The sequence below is a fragment of the Hemiscyllium ocellatum genome, chromosome 18, assembly GCF_020745735.1.
Source record: "Hemiscyllium ocellatum isolate sHemOce1 chromosome 18, sHemOce1.pat.X.cur, whole genome shotgun sequence".
Lineage (NCBI taxonomy): Eukaryota > Metazoa > Chordata > Chondrichthyes > Orectolobiformes > Hemiscylliidae > Hemiscyllium > Hemiscyllium ocellatum.
Window position 1 is genome coordinate 59,372,438 of NC_083418.1, and position 17,673 is coordinate 59,390,110.

General features: G+C 38.9%; 1 protein-coding gene across 4 annotated transcripts in view; it reads right to left on the reverse strand.

Moving 5' to 3' along the window:
* Positions 1–17,673, reverse strand: part of LOC132824245 (Wilms tumor protein homolog) — a 92,909-nt gene that overhangs the window by 39,278 nt on the left and 35,958 nt on the right. The window contains exon 6 of one of the 4 annotated variants that reach the window (XM_060838565.1): positions 8,154–8,162. The exons of the other annotated variants lie outside the window; for them this stretch is intronic. Coding sequence (XP_060694548.1) covers positions 8,154–8,162 — 9 coding nt within the window. The remainder of the gene's footprint in view (positions 1–8,153; positions 8,163–17,673) is intronic. 4 annotated transcript variants of the gene reach the window in all.

Consider the following 17,673-nt stretch of genomic DNA (forward strand, 5'->3'; position numbering starts at 1 on the left):
GCCTCACCAACGATGGTAGAATAATCAGGAAAGGTAAAAGAAACTGAGATGTTACAAAAGGAGCATTTGTATTGTAGCCAGACTGTACTTTGACTAGACCTCATATGCATAGAAACAGTCAAGAACAGGAGGGATCTGTGGTAAAGGGAGATGACTGGAAATTCAATTATTTGTCACCATTTTTGAAAATGTAAATAAAAAGGATGAAGGTTGAGAGAATGGGGCTGACATATTTAGTCCTTCTTTAGTTCAAAAAATGCAGCAGATTATAAATTGAGAGCTATACCAAACACACTACTCAAAAATTGAATCAGAATCAATTCCTGATGGTTACTATTTGAAAGACAAAGTATTAATCAGAAAATGGAGACAACCTCAAACACCAGTCAATGAGGAATATGTGGTGGTCCATCAGGTAAAAGTTCCACCTTTGTATCATAACAAATTGTTATGAGTGACTCATGAAATTTCAAGGACAGTTTATTTCAATATTAGAAAAAAAACTAAAACATTTAAATTGGCCAAGATTACATGAAGATGTGGTAAATATTTATCAGAGATGCCACTGCACATCAGACAGTGGGGAAAACTCCACCACCAGTTAAACCTGCACTTTTAATTTCAATACCAGCTTTTGAAGAATCACTTAACAGAGTCTTAACAGATTGCATAAAACCAGGAGAGGGAATCAGTATCCTTTAACAAATATGGAGGTGTCAACCAGATTTCTTGAAGTAGGGTCTTCAGAGAAAATTGTCATCAAACATTAAAGACCGTGATTCGAGGTTACTGTCAGTTACGTCCAAAAATTGGGGTAAACAATTGCTCTGTTTCTGTTTTCCATTTGGGCTGCCCCAAATGAGCCCATAAAATTAATATTTTTGAACTGATATATGGACATGAGGTGAAGGACCCTTAAAATTGATCAAAGAGAAATCTATAACAAGGATCAGAGGTTACACTTCCTGCCTGTGTTTTGAGTTTCAGAGAGAAAATAACAAAAGAAAGAGAGTTGTCTAAAAAGCAGCTAAAAAGTGATTGATGAACAATAAAAAGTAGAACAGCTAAAATGGATAAAATTCAAAACATTATTGCTGAAGACAAGATGTTAGTAATGTTACTTATCTCTTGGAAAATATTAAAAGATTCACTAGACCTTAAAGAATCAAAACAAAACTCAATGATGTGCATTTTACAATCAATACTCCAGATAGGAAGAAAAATCAGTGAGTGTTTCATGTTAATATGTTAAAGAAATATTGTGAAAGTGAGAATATCAGGAGAAAAGTGTTTTATGGTCTGAAAGAAATAGGGAGTGAGATTGAAAACTCAGAGGAAGTGGAGACAGTAAAACTAAAAGAATGTTATCTTCCAGTAGTCATAGAGTCACAGAGTCATAGAGCTGTACAGCATGGAAACAAATGTTTCAGTCCAACTTGTCCATGCTGACCAGATATCCTAACCTAATCTAGTCCCATTTGCCAACATCCCGGCCCATTTCCCTCTAAACCCTTCTTATTCATATACCCATCCAGATGCCTTTTAAATGTTGCAATTGTACTTGCTTCCACCACTTCCTCTGGCAGCTCATGCCATACATGCACCACCCTCTGTGTGGAAAAGTTGCCCCTTAGGTCCCTTTTATATCTTTCCCCCGATCATAAACCTTGCCTTCTTGTTATGGACTCCCTCAACCCAGGAAAAAGACTTTTCTATTTATCCTATCCATGCCCCTCACAATTTTATAAACCTTAATAAGGTCCCCCCGCAGCTTCCAAAGCTCCAGGGAAAACAGCCCCAGCCTATTCAAGCTCTCTCTGTAGCTCAAATTCTCCAACCCTGGCAACATCTTTATAAATCTTTTCTGAACCTTTCAAGTTTCACAACATCCTTCCGATAGGAAGGAGACCAGAACTGCATGCAATATTCCAAAAGTAGCCGAACCAATATCCTGTACAGCCACAACATGACCTCCCAATTCCTATACTCAATCCTCTGACCATTAAAGGAAAACATACCAAATGCCTTCTTCACTATCCTATCTATCTGTGACTCTACTTTCAAAGAACTATGAACCTGCATTCCAAGTTCTCTTTGTTCAGTAACACTCCCCGCGACCTTACCATTTAGTGTATTAGTCCTGCTCTGATTTGCTTTTCCAAAATGCAGCACCTCACATTTATCTAAATTAATCTCCAACTGCCACTCCTTAGTCCATTGGCTCATCTGATCAAGATCCCATTGTAATCTGAGCAAATCTTCTTCACTGTCCACTACACCTCCAATTTTGATGGCATCTACAAATTTACTAACTATACCTCCTACGTTCACATCCAAATCAATTATATAAATGATGAAAAGCAGTGGATCCAGTACCGATTCTTGTGGCACACTACTGGTCACAGGCCTCCAGTCTGAAAAGTAACCCTTCACCACCAGCCTCTGCCTTCCACCTTTGAGCCAGTTCTGTATCCAAATGGCTAGTTCTCCCTGTATTCCATGAGATCTAACCTTGCTAACTAGTCTCCCATGGGGAACCTTGTCAAACACCTTACTGAAATCTATATAGATCACGTCTACTGCTCTGCCATCATCAATCCTCTTTGTTACTTCTTCAAAAAACTCAATCAAGTTTGTGAGACTGATTTTTCATGCACAAAGCCATGCTGATTATCCCTAATCAGTCCTTGCTTTTCCAAATACATATACATCCTGTCCGTCAGTATTCCCTCCAACAACTTGCCCACCACTGATGTCAAGCTCACTGGTCTATAGTTCCCTGGCTTATCCTTGCCATCATTCTTAAATAGTGGCACCACATTAGCCAACCTCCAGTCTTCCAGCACCTCAACTGTGACTATCAATAATACAAATATCTCAGCAAGGAGCCTAGCAATCACTTCCCTAGCTTCCCACAAAGTTCTAGGATACACTTGATCAGGTCCCAGGGATTTATCCACTTTTATGCATTTCAAGACATCCAGCACCTCCTTCTCTGTAATATGGGCATTTTTCAAGATGTCATTTTCTACTTCCCCACATTCTATATCTTCCATGTCCTTCTCCACAGTAAACACTGATGGAAAATACTCATTTAGTGTCTCCCCATCTCCTGTGGCTCCACACATAGGCTGCCTTACTGATCTTCGAGGGGTCCTATTCTCTCCCAAGGTACCCTTTTATCCCTAATGTATTCATAAAATTCCTTTGGATTCGCCTTAACCCTGTTTGCCAAAGCTATCTCATGTCCCCTTTTTGCCCTCCTGATTTCCCTCTTAAGTGTACTCCTGATGTCTTTATACTCTTCTAAGGATTCATTCAACCTCACCTGTCTACACCTGACATATGGTTCCTTCTTTTTCTTAACCAAAACCTCAATTTCTTTAGTTATTCAGCATTCCTCACACCTACCAGCCTTTCATTTCACCCTAACAGGAATATACTGTCTCTGGACTCTATTCATCTCATTTTTGAAGGCTTCCCAATTTCCAGCCATCCCTTTACCTACGAACATCTGCTCCCAGACAGCTTTTGAAAGCTGTTGCCTAATACTGTCAATATTGGCTTTCCTCTAATTTAGAACATCAACTTTTAGATCCAGTCTATCCTTTTCCATCACTGTTTAAAAACTAATGCAATTATGGTCACTGGCCCCAAAATGCCCCTCCACTGACACCTCAGTCACCTGCCCTGCCTTATTTGCCAAGAATAGGTCAAATTTCACACCTTCTCTAGCAGGCATATCCATATATTGAATCAGAAAATTTTCTTGTACACACTTAACAAATCCCTCTCCATCTAAACCCTTAACGCAATGGCAGTCCCAATCCATGTAGAAAGTGAGGACTGCAGATGCTGGTGATCAGAGTCAAGAGTGTGGTGCAAGAAAAGCACAGCAGGTCAGGCAGCATCAGAGGAGCAGGAGAATTGATGTTTCAGACATAAGTCCTTCATCCTGCTCCTTGGATACTGCCTGACCTGCTGTGTTTTTCTAGCACCACAGTCTCGACTCAGTCCCAGTCTACGTTTGGAAAGTTAAAGCCCCCTACCATAACCACGTTATTATTCTTACAGATAACTAAAATCTCCTTACAAACTTATTTCTCAATTTCCCACTGACTATTAGGGGGTCTATAATACAATCCCAACAAGGTGATCAGCCCCTTCTTGTTTCTCAGTTCCACCCAAATAACTTACTTTGATGTATTCCCAGGCATATTCTCCCTGAGTACAGCTGTAATATTATCCCTTATCGAAACCATCACTCCCCCTCCTCTCTTGCCCCCCTTTCTATCCTTCTTACAGCATTTGTATCCTGGAGCAGTAAGCTACCAGTCTTGTCCATCACTGAGCCACGTTTCTGTAATTGCTATATTATCCCAATCCCATGTTCCTGACCATGGACTCGATCCTTTCCCCAACTGTACCAGTCTCAGGCTGATCTCTTTTCCCACTATTTCTCTGGGTCCCAGCATTCCCCCCCTCCCCCCCACCTTACTAGTTTAAATCTTCCCAAGCACCTCCAGCAAATCTCCCTGCCAGTATATTAGTCCCCCTCCAATTCAGGCACAGTCCATCTTTCTTGTACAGGTCACATCTACTCCAGAAGAGAATTCCAAAGATCCAAAATATGAACCCTTCTCCCCTGCACCAGCTCCTCAGCCATGCATTCATCTGCTCTATCCTCTTATTCCTACTCTCATTAGCTCATAGCACCAGGGAAAATCCGGATATTATTACCCACGAGGGCCTCCTTTTTAAATTCCTGCTTAACTTTCTATATTCTCCCTTCAGAATCTCATCCTTTTCTCATCCTCTGTCGTTAGTTCTAACGTGTACAATGACCTCTGCTGGTCTCTCTCCCCTCTGAGAATATTCTGCACCCTCACTGAGATATCCTTGATTCTGGCACCAGGGAGGCAACACATCATTCTGATTTTTCGCTGCTGACCACAGAAATGTCAATCTGTGCCTCTGACTAGAGAGTCCCCGATCATAATTGCTCCTGACGTACCCTTCATTACATTAGAGCCAGTCTCATTACCAGAAACTTGGCTGTTTGTGTTACATTCCTCTGAGAGTCCATCACTCCCTACATTTCCAAAACACCATACTTGTTTGAGATAGATATAGCTGAAAATGTGTTGCTGGAAAAGCGCAGCAGGTCAGGCAGCATCCAAGGAGCAGGAGAGTCGACGTTTCGGGCTGAGATAGATATAGCCATAGAAGACTCCTGCATTACCTGCCTACCCCTCCTACCTTTACAGGAGTTAATCCATCTGCCTGACTGTATCTGCAGCTTTTCTCCCTTCATATAATTGTCAGTAATCAGAATGGAGATTCTGGAGGTGCTTAAAATGTGAGAGAACATAACATTCTTATCTTCCAGAAAACTATCTAAGTGACCTATTATGGATTTATAAATTGATTTATGTGAGTAGATTAGGAGGTCTTTGGCTATACATGATGCTGATGTAGGGGATGAGTTACCATAAAACGATAACCTTACATATTCAATCTGGACAGGTTAGCTCAAGTGAGGTAAGAGATTAAGTTAATGATAGATAACGGCATTATTGAATCAGAACATAGTAGCAGGAGCTTACCTATTATTATCGCACTGAAACCCTAGATGGTTCACAAGAATCTTGTATTTGTTATTGCAAATTCAATACAATTCAAAATGGACTCACATTAAATTCTTTAAAAACTCCAAAATTGACTAGTTAAAAGAATATTGTTCAATTCAATTGATGGATACAGCCAAAGAAATATCTGCTTTTGTAACACTGGATGAAGTTCATCAATGCAAAGTCATGAGGCTTGGAATGAAAAAATATACAAGCAACTTTTCAAATATTAACCATAGTTATTAAAGGACTACGTAACAGAAATGTTTATTTCAATGACTTGCCTGTCTTCAGGCAAACCTGGGGTGAATATTGACATCAATTGTTTGATCAGCTACAAGGAGCCAATTTGAAACAAATCCAGTAAATTTGATACACATTGTGTGATAAGATCAGGAAATACCCAAGTGAAAATTAAAACTATTTTGGATTTTTCCATGCCTAAGACAAATCATGGTATTTTTTATTCACTCATGAGATTTGGGCATCTCTGGCTAGGCCAACATTTATTGCCAATCTTTAATTGCCCAGAGGGCAAATAAGAGTTTGCTACAGTGCTGCAGGTCGAGAGCCATGTGTAAGCCAGATCAGGTAGGATGGCGGTTTCCTTCCCTAAAGGACATCAGTGAACCAAATGTTCTTTTTCCGACAATCAACACTAGTTTCATGGTCATCATTAGATTCTTACTTCTAGATTTTTTAATTGGGTTCAAACTCCACCACCAGCTATGGTCAGATTCAAATCCTGGTCCCCAGAAAAGTACCTTGGTCTCTAGATTAATAGTCTAGCAGTAATACCAACAGGCCATCACCAGCCCAGTTCTGCAATACTTTGGCTTGAATGCAGTTTATTCTGAACTTCAGTACTCAAGTGGTTCCGTGAAGAAATTTATTGAAGAAAGAAATAACTGTGCAAAAGAATGTTAGAGTACATCTGACAGCTTGAAATCTGTGCTGAAAACTGAGTTGCCTTCTAGTAACACTTAAAAATGACAATCCATTCAAACTGGCTGTTCAGACCAGCGATGTTGACATGTATGTCATTTTACTATAAGAAAATGAAATAGGGATCAAATAAGTAGTCAGAAATTATTTTCTCCCCAGAAATTAAATGTTAGTCAATAAAAATATTCAATAGTGCAGACAGAGATATAGAGGCTGTGCTGGCTCTACAAAAATTTACAATTGAGATATTCAAGAACTACGAAGAGACTTTGTTTTATACAAACCATAACCGCATGATTTTAAGAGTCATGCAGCATGGAAACACATCTGCGGTCCAACCAGTCCATAGCAAAAATAATTGAAAAATGCGTTGCTGGAAAAGCCCAGCAGGTCAGGCAGCATCAAAGGAGCAGGAGAATCGACGTTTCAGGCATAAGCCCTTCTTCAGGAATCCTGAAGAAGGGCTTATGCCCGAAACGTCGATTCTCCTGCTCCTTTGATGCTGCCTGACCTGCTGTGCTTTTCCAGCAACACATTTTTCAGCTCTGATCTCCAGCATCTGCAGTCCTCCCTTTCTCCTAGTTGATTTTAACCTACTGCGAATCCTCTTGCAAGAATGCCTTCCTTGAAGAAGCTCTCCTCCTCCCTCTACAAGGGTCTAAAGATTCCTGAAGAAGGGCTTATGCCCGAAACGTCGATTCTCTTGCTCCTTTGATGCTGCCTGACCTGCTGCGCTTTTCCAGCAACACATTTTTCAGCTCTGATTTCCAGCATCTGCAATCCTCACTTTCTCATAGCAAGCATAATCCCAAACTAAACTGGTTCCACCTGCCTGCTGCTGACCCATATCCTTCCAAAGCATTCTTATTCATGATATAATAATGAATCATGAATTATTCATTAATGATTCATGAATCATGGATCATTCATGAATGATTTGGTATTGGACTAGAATGTGCAAAGTTAAAAATCACACAACACCAGGTTATAGCCCGACAGGTTTATTAGGAAGCACTAGCTTTCAGAGCACTGCTCCTTCATCAGGTGGTTGTGGCCACAACCACCAGTGATACGAAAGTGAGTGCTTCCAAATAAACCTGTTGGACTATAACTTGGTGTTGTGTGACTTTTAATTTTCTAATTCATATACTTATTCGAATGTCTTTTAAGCATTGTAACTGTGCCCACATCCACCAATTCCTCAGGAAGTTCATTCCACACGCGAAGCACCCTCTCTGTAAAACATTTGCTCCTAATGTCTTTTTTAAATCTCTCTCCTCTCACCTTAAAGATAAAAATATGCCCCATAGTCTTGAATTCCCCCATCCAAGGAAAAGACACCTACTTTGAACATGATCTACACACCTCATGATTTTATAAACCTCTATAAAGTCAGCTGTCAAACTCCTACAGTCCAGTGAAAAAGATGCCAGTCTTTCTTTATAATCCAACCTTTCATACTTGGCAACTTCATGGTACATCTCTTATGAACCCTCTTTGGTTCAATAATATCCTTCCTGTAGTAGAATGACCAGAACTGGACACAGTACTCCAGAAGAGGTCTCACCAATGTCCCACCGGACTCCACTCTAGTCTCAGTTCATATGGTGCTGATGCTCTTATCCATTCACTTGTTTTACCTCTATATTTGACTAGCCTGACACACTCCTAGTTGGCTTCCCACATTTAACCTTCCTGTAATCTTGAGGCCCACCACACCTGTTTTCACACTGGCCAATGTCTGGGTGAAGTATCACCAGCATTTTAAAATTCTCATCCCAGGTTTCAAAATTACTATCTACTTCTGTAACTCCCTCCCACCTCACAACCCTCCCCATCTTTGTAAGCTCCTCCAGCCTCACAACATCCCCTTATTTCCGTAACTTCTTCCAGCCTCTGAGTTGCCTCAATTTCTCTTGTTCTGTTTTCCTCCAATTTTAATCGCTCAACCACTGGTCATCAGTTACCAAGGCAACAAGCTCTGGAATCATCCCTAAACCTCGACTCATTTTCCTCATTTAAGATAATCCTTAAAACTTCCCTCTCTGTGCCTGATTTTGGTCATCTGCCCTAAAATCTCAATGTGATTTTGTCTAACTGCCACCTTGTAAAATGTCTATGAACCTCCTTGGAATGTTCTTCTATAGAATGGTGTTACATGATTTCAAATTGCTGTTCTTGTTTTATATATTCATCACTGTTCCTTCATCATCACTGGGGCATAACCTGTAACCCAAACCTTCCAAACTTGGCAACACCCTGGTACATCTCTTACGAACCATCTCTAGTTCAATAATATGCTTCCTGTAGTGAGACAACCAGAACTGGACACAGTACTCTAGAAGAGGTCTCACCAATGTCCCACCGGCCTCCACTTTAGTCTCAGTTCATATGGTTCAATTACCTCATAGCATTATGGGAACACCTTCACCACACACAATGCAGTGGTTCAGGGTGCACAAACATCATCTTCTGCACTGGGGATATGTAATATTTGCTGAAATCTCTTTAAATTTTGGAGAGTATGACAGAAATTCAAGACTGTTTTGTTGGAGTTTGATATCACAGTCATACAATTTAAAATCATTTATTTGGCTTGGAAAGACAAAATTATACTGGAATCTTTGACAAGAGCAAAAATGCTTAAAGCCAAATTATGTGATCAAAATTGAATTGTATAGGATATGATTGTCAGGAAATGAGTTTATGTTTAATGTAAGCATGTTACTACTATTGATGTATCATACAAATTGTGTTAAGATAATGTTTTGATAGAAAATTTTAAAATCCTCTTAAAGACACATTTTCATTTCTTCTTTCAGAGGAGGTGTGTATCATGCTTTTGGATTTTGATTAGTGCTGTGACTTTATTAAAAAAACGCAGAAAATCATTCTGGAACAGTGACTTATATGCAATCAGTCCCAAGAAGACATCTGACTGCCATCAAGTGCCAGCAGACCCCTGTGGCATTAGTTGAATAAAATGTTTATGCATATGAGTTTATGGTAGGCTCATTAATTTTTGACTTCAGTTCAGAAGAGAGCAGTGGAGTGTAGTTCATAAGCAAGAAAGGTCTTCGCTTGGCAGATGCTTTTTCCAGTTCAGATTAGAGGAACCAGCCATTGCAACAGTAGGTTTTTTTTAATGTTTGTGAAGCTTCCAAGAAAATTTGAGATAAAAGCTGCGAGTTGTTTAGTTGACTGAAAAAATGTTTAGGCCATCAGAATTGTTAAAGGTTTACTCCAACAAACTCAAAAATGATTCGTCAAATTATCTCTTCACTTCAGGGTGTCAATTAAGTTGCTACTTAAAGGATTGAGATATGAGTATAATTTCTCCAGGTTTGAGTTTCTATAACAGATGGCATTGGGAAAAAAATAGAAAATTTGTTTATTGTTAATGTTAAGATCTGTCTGGACTATCTTCCATAATTATATTTCTTGCGTTCTTTATCTCTTGTGTAATAAACTTACATTCTCTTGTTAAAGAGTCTTTGCAGCCTGATGTGAAACTGTTTCAGTGATTAACCACCATTTCACTTAACAGAAATTAAACACATTATATATAAAGTCAAGATTCCTTATTGGATTTAACTTGTTCTGTACTACTATTAAATGGAATCCCAATGCTTCACAATGGGCTAGATTTCATTTTGGTGTTATATAAACACGTTAAGGATATTGTTATACCAAAAACAAAGGCAACTCCTTGGACCACTGGATGGTTCGGAAAAAGTAAAGCTCAGTACTTACACTACAATTCAGTCCTATTTCATTATCTCAGACCTGACAACATTTTCTGTTGGTAAAGATATATATATATATTATATTAAAGCATCACACTTAATAACTGCTGAGAACACCCATTTGACAATGTGCAGAAAATTGACAGCAAGCACTTTGAAAAGTAGCATTTTTATTTTACTGAGGACAAATCTGACGTGTAAAAGCAGCTGTAGCCAGGCCAGCAGTTTGCAATCACAGTGAATGCTCAGGCACCTCTCATTTAGGCAGTAACATTCACAGGCAAACAGCTTGCATTAGTTTCTAAATCTACCACTGTCATAATCATTCCAAGCTCCGTATCATGTAGTAAAATTGAACATGAGTTATAATCAGCAACTGATTCTAATCCCCAAGGATTTATACATATGAATTAAATGATGGGCTGTCACAGAGCTTCATCCATCTATTTACACATGTAATGTAATCTGTCTGGACTAATTTTCTTTCTTTGAAAGCAGTAGCCTTACCATGACAGAATTATATTACTCACTCCTTTGACCATTTACAGGTGTAGAATGAAAGTTGTGTTTACTCAGCTTTGGTAGATTCACAAGCTTGATCGCAAAATTATAAAATTGTCATGATGCAGAACACAATCTTTTGGTCCTTCATACCTGCATTGGTCTTCCAAATGAGCACCTTGACTCAGTGCCATTCTCCCTTCCTTCTCCCTTAACACTGCAAAATATTTTGTTCAAATAATCAGCCAGTGCCCTCTTGTATTCCTCAATTGAACTGCCTCCACCACATTACCTTTCAGAACTGAACCACTCACTGCATGAAAAAATTATAATTTAAATATGTTTAAAATTTCTCATAGCACTTCTTTTATTAAATGAAAAGCAAAGCATATAGAGAAATGTACAGTGTTTAGAATGTTGACACCTACCTCTGCTATAAGTGCCTTTATATGCAGTCTGTCACTGTCATTAAATGCACATCTCCTATAAAATACCATAAAGCCTACTTGTATTAACTGATCCCTGACTGCCAATCTTTCCATCACCATCATCTTTGTTAGAAAAATCTACTCCATTTGTGATAAAGAAACTTGACACCAAGAACTTTGTAGTGTTAATTCTATACTTAAATGCTATCAATTCCCTTCTTAAAAGACAAATACTTCGGCTTCTGTTATTCAAGACAAGATCCAACATCCCATACATTGCAATCTTTCTGAGGTGGAACCAATCTATATTCAAGCCAGCAGATACTGCAGTCAGAAATATATCCTCTACTCCACTCCATTTTTCATGCCCACAAAGTTAATGTGAGTATTAACCAGGCATTTACAGCATATCACACAACTACAGACTTGTTCACACTGGGGAAGCAGGATAAATATTTGACACAAACAACTTCAAACCTGCATTTAATACAGTGAATGAGACAAGTCAGCTATTGTCACATATCTCACAGCTATGTACCACATCCTGTGGTTGAACTCTCAAATTATCTCACACATCAGATCATGGCACATAAGACATACAGGGAGGCTATAGAGATCTATCAACATCATACCATTCCACAGGACAGCAGCTTTTCCATCAGTGACACCAGGCTATACTTTCTCAAGAAACAAAATTGCATCCATTCTAAACAATCAAGCACTCGGTAACAATAATGTTAAGGTATAGATATTTTATAATCAACCTGTTCAGACATAATATTATACACCTATGAGGCAGGTGAGATGTAACCCAGGTCTACTGCCTCAGACACAGGGTACTACCACTGCACCACATTACTGACCAATCATCAGCAAGAATGATTACATATATACTGACCAATTATAGCTGCAAGAATATAAATATATAAATTGACCAAACAGCCACAAAAATATTGCCATAAACTGACCTATTACAAGCACAATGGCCTGACCAGTCAACAGTAAGATTCCTTCCCCCACAATATATAACAATCTCTCAGTTGTTCCAGCTATTCCTTTAAATCATGTGCGGTGTATACCATTTAAAATGTTCTTCTAAAGGATTCCTCTGAGATAACAACTGCTCTTTTCAGGGCAAGATTTCAGATGGTCCAACTGTTAATTCATATTCCTCAAGACTATTTGAGTGTTTATAATCTCCCATCTACTTTCTTGACCAAAAGAATCAAGTGGTCTACAGCACATGTTCATTGAGCTACAAGTGTCAAACTACTATCACTGAACACAAAGCGAAGGTCAATGATAAGACCATAGACCATAAGATAAAGGAGCACAGGCCATTCAGCCCAGCGAGTTTGCTCCGCCAATCAACTATGGCTAATCTACTCGCAGACCCAGATCATTGGTCGAGCTTGTTGGCTGTGCTTCCTGAAGTCTCCATTAATGGTAGAAGTCTTAGTCTATTTCCTTACCAACTGAAAAATTCTTAAAATCATGTGAGATAAAACATCTCCGCATACATATTAGTGGAACGTGATTCATGTATGGCTGACACAGGTAAAATGGACCAAATCGTCTCCTTCTGTGCTTTAAAATTTGAAAATTATTTTTGATTCTGTTTCCATTGTCCTTTTATGGAAGGCATTCCAGATCATTACTTGCTGCATCAAAATTGTTTTTCTTATTATTTTCCTAATAACCTTAGACCTGTCAAAAAACAATAGCACAGTAATGTGGATACTAGAAATCTTAAATAAGAACAGAAAGTTCTAGCAGCACTTAGCAGATCTGACTGGATCTGTGGAGAGAGAAAAAGAGTTCATGTATGCTGCCAGACCCATTGAGAATTTTTGCTTTGTATTACCTTAAATCTCTGTCCTCAGATTACTTGAGCTATTAAAAACATATTCTGCTTATTTACTCTATCAAGATTGATTTTCAAGATTGCGAACAGCTCCATCAAATCATTCATCTCTAATCAAAGAGAACAGTTTAAGTGTCTTAATCTCTAGCCACTGGGACACTTTTCTGGGACACTTATTTTGAAATCAGGGGTAAACCATTTTTAAAAAGCATGTCCATAGAATATAACACATTCCAAAACCACATTTATCTCCTCTTCCTTACTTGCCTTTGATAGTATTGTCCTACTTGGATCCATTGCAGTGCTTCGTTTTTATGGTTCCTACACAGCCCACTACATTTGCTGAAGCTTGGCTTTGCAACAAAACAGTGACCATTGCTTTTGTTAATTCCCTATTGTAAAATTTTGTTTGGGTTTGTCAGTGATTCAGAGAGTAATGTTCCTGCCTTGGAATCAAAAATTGGTTCAAGTTTTATCCAGACATTTCAAGACATTATTTTGGCGGATTCTCCAGTGCAACACCTCTTTTGGTAGAGGTGTTCACCTCATTGCCTGAAAATAGATGTGAAAGATCACTGTTTGAAGAGGAACAGTGCATAAAGATCAAAACGTAACCTTAACCCAAATTATCTGTTCATATCCCTATTTCTGTTCTCTGTATAAACTGATTGTTACACTTTCTACATCACAATAGTGACTATACTTCAAAAAAGTATTTCATTTCCTGACTGAGACATATGTCTGATTTGTTCAGGTATATGTTTCCCCATTTTTTTGTTGTTGACATCTTTGCCTTCATTTGTTACATTACCTGCTGAAATTTGAAGTTGACAGAGCAAATTTTTTGATTACACATTCCTGCAGCAACCCATGATAATGGCGAATGATCTCCATTATTTCAATCCATAGCTTTCCCATACTGTATTAATTTATGGAGCACATATATTACAATTCAGTTTTGCGATGTAAAACTAGTGTTTGACGTGGTGCAGTTTACTTCAGTCACAACGCATCATGTTTAAAACTGGTCACCTTGTCCCATCTCCTGACAACATTCAGTTGCCAAATGGAGAAAAAAACAGCAAATAGATGCAGAGAATGCTGAAGAACCTCAGCATGCCTGGCAGCAACTGTAGAGAAAGAAACAGAGTTAATATTTCAAGTCGGGTATGGTGGTGGACGGCACGGTGGCACAGTGGTTAGCACTGCTGCCTCACAGCGCCAGAGACCCAGGTTCAATTCCCAGCCTCAGGCTACTGACTGTGTGGAGTTTGCATGTTCTCCTCATGTCTGCGTGGGTTTCCTCCAGGTGCTCCAGTTTCCTCCCACAGTCCAAAGATGTGTAGGTCAGGTGAATTGGCCTTGCTAAATTGCCCATAGTGTTAGGTTAGGGGTATGGGTGGGTTGCACTTCAGCAGGTGTGGAAAGTCCTATGTGAAATCTTCTATCATATCAGATAATGTCTTAAAATCCTTAAAGATAATTTACTCCCTCAAAGAAACTAAATAAATGTAAGGAGCTGTTGATTGACTTACTTCGTCTTTATAAAGTTTTTCTATTTGAATACTAGATATTTGCTAAAATATGAAACAAACAGATCGAATGCAGGAGAAACCATTTCTGAAGAACAATCATTAGATTAGATTACTTAAGGTGTGGAAAGTCCACACCTTAAGTAATCTAATCTAATGATTGTTCTTCAGAAATGGTTTCTCCTGCATTCGATCTGTTTGTTTCATATTTTAGCAAATATCTAGTATTCAAATAGAAAAACTTTATAAAGACGAAGTAAGTCAACCAACAGCTCCTTACATTTATTTAGTTTCTTTGAGGGAGTAAATTATCTTTAAGGATTTTAAGACATTATCTGATATGATAGAAGATTTCAAAATCATGAGAGGTCTAGTGAGAGAAGATAGACTAAAACTGGAGAAGCTCATAAACGGATCCAGAAGTAGGGGTACAGTTTTAAAGTGTTTTGCAAAGGAAGCAATTGCAAGGTAAGAATTCTTTTTCACACGGTGAATAGTTAAGAGTCTGGAATGCACTGCCTGGAAGTCTGATGGAGGAAGGTTCAATTGAAGCATTTAACAGGGCTTTAGATGATCAATTAAACAGAAAATGTGTAGGATTACAAGGAAATTTGATGTCAATTTGAAATGGCCAGAGAGTAGGTGCAGAAATGATGGGCCTTCTTTGGCACTGTAGCATTTCTATGATTCTGTGATTCAATGAAAATTGACACTGGTCCACATGCGGAGATATTAAGATAGTAGACCACAATCTTGCTTAGAGGAGTAGGTTTCAATGAGTAACTAAAAAATAATGAGAGAGTGGAGAGGTTTAGGGAAGAAATTCTAGAGCTTAAGCCCAAGGTAGCTAAAGACACAGCCATCAATGAAATAATAATTTGAAAAATGGAATGCATAGGCTGAATCAACTGGAGGAGTACTGAGTTATCAGGAAGGAAGAGATTGTGAAGCTAGAAACATCAAGTTGAATTTTATCAAAAATGGGCTATGGGTCAGTTTTAGGGAATTTCATTCATTATTTCTCTCCACAAACATGATTTGGAGATGCCGGTGTTGGACTGGGGTGTACAAAGTTAAAAATCACACAACACCAGGTTATAGTCCAACAGGTTTAATTGGAGTTAAAAATCACACAACACCAGGCTATAGTCCAACAAGTTTAATTGGAAGCACACTAGCTTTCGGAGCGACGCTCCTTCATCAGGTGATTGTGGAGGGCTCGATCGTAACACAGAATTTTGTGTTTCGTAAATTCTGTGTTACGATTGAGCCCTCCACAATCACCTGATGAAGAAGCATTGCTCCGAAAGCTAGTGTGCTTCCAATTAAACCTGTTGGACTATAGCCTGGTGTTGTGTGATTTTTAACTCTCCACAAACAAAGTGAGTAATTTCATTCAATTCTGTGCTATTTATCTCATTACATATGCAATTTGTATCTATGGCATTTCTCTTGCGTTATTGAGCACTCACCAGTAGCAAAAGTACTCCTCAATGTCAGAACTTGCTGGGATTTTCACTGTCTAACTTTTAAAGCCAAGAAATGCATCAGGACAATTGCTGCTGACCACAAAAATAATGTCACTGTACATATAGTGGGGAGGAAATTAAAAGAAACAGTTTCTGAGGGTACATACGTGGTGTTGTTGAACTTCATTGAAAATAGAATCTCACAATTACACATGCATTAGCATCTTGTATCATCACCCATCTGATTGACTTTCATTGCAGCTGCAGCCACAAAAATGAAACTACAGAGGCTACCAACATTAGCGCCAAATCATATTTGAACCCTAAGGGAGTGTTACTCTTGTCCTAATGCCCAGTATTGTATAATGTCTTGTCATCATTCAGTGTTGGAGCATCACATGTTAGAAAGCCTTAGAACATTCGAAAACATTATTTTTAAGTGAACAACAGAAAAACAAAGAAAGAAATGATTTGTTTCTGGAAGAAAAGGGGGCCTGCTTGCCTTTTTTAAAAATTCATCATAGAACATCAGTGTCTCTGGTAAGGCCAGCATTTATTGTCCATTCCTCATTGAGTGGCTTGCTGAGCTATTTCAGATGACCCTTGAGAATCAATCACATTCAGATTCAGAATCACATGTAGACCAGACTGGGTTAGGACAGCAAAGGACATTAGTGAACCAGACAGATTTTACAACAATTGGTAATGGTTACACGGTCATCATTAGACCAGTTTTTATTTCCAGATTTTTAATGAGTTCAATGTCATCATCTGCCATAGTGGAATTTAAACCTACAAAACATCAGTCTAGTGATCTGGGTTACTACTCCAGTGACACTACTAAAATACCATGCTTCCCCATAAGCAGCAAAGAATTTACATCCAATGAATGTTCATTGCACCCAGCTAAAATCTTTTGGAAGTGGCTGTCAGTTACATTCTGTCTGATCTGTTGCGCATAATGCTGTGCCACTCTATCATGCTGTGATGTTCTTCCGGTTTCATGTCCTCAGCCTCCTGCTCGGAAGACTGCTACTGTAGTCCCAGCACTTCAACAGCCATCACAATCTGTCTATGTCTGTTCCAGTCGTGCAAAGCACAGCATGCGAGCATTGTGCAGCACACGTTACCTGACCTGTACTTCAAGGCCCACTTTAAGACCAATGCAAGCATCACAACTGGTCTTCAGGCGGCTGCTCCACAATGGTCCTCGTGGATGAATGGGCTATATCGTATTTAGCACTGAAAATGTGTTGCTGGAAAAGCACAGCAGGTCAGGCAGCATCCAAGGAACAGGAAATTCGACGTTTCGGGCATAAGCCCTTCATCAGAAAGGGCTTATATTGTAATTACACAGCCTCAAGCAGGAACATGAGGACTCTTCAAGATATAGGCTTCTTGGCACCTTCCAAGGTGCCTGGCAAAGACTTCTCAGATGCTCACAAATATTTTGCATATTGATGGAATGGAAGTCTTTTCTATTGATTAAGTCAGCTGCATTATGATGTGGTGCTCTTGAAACAACATGTGTACATTCTTCAGTGCCCTGCACCTCAGG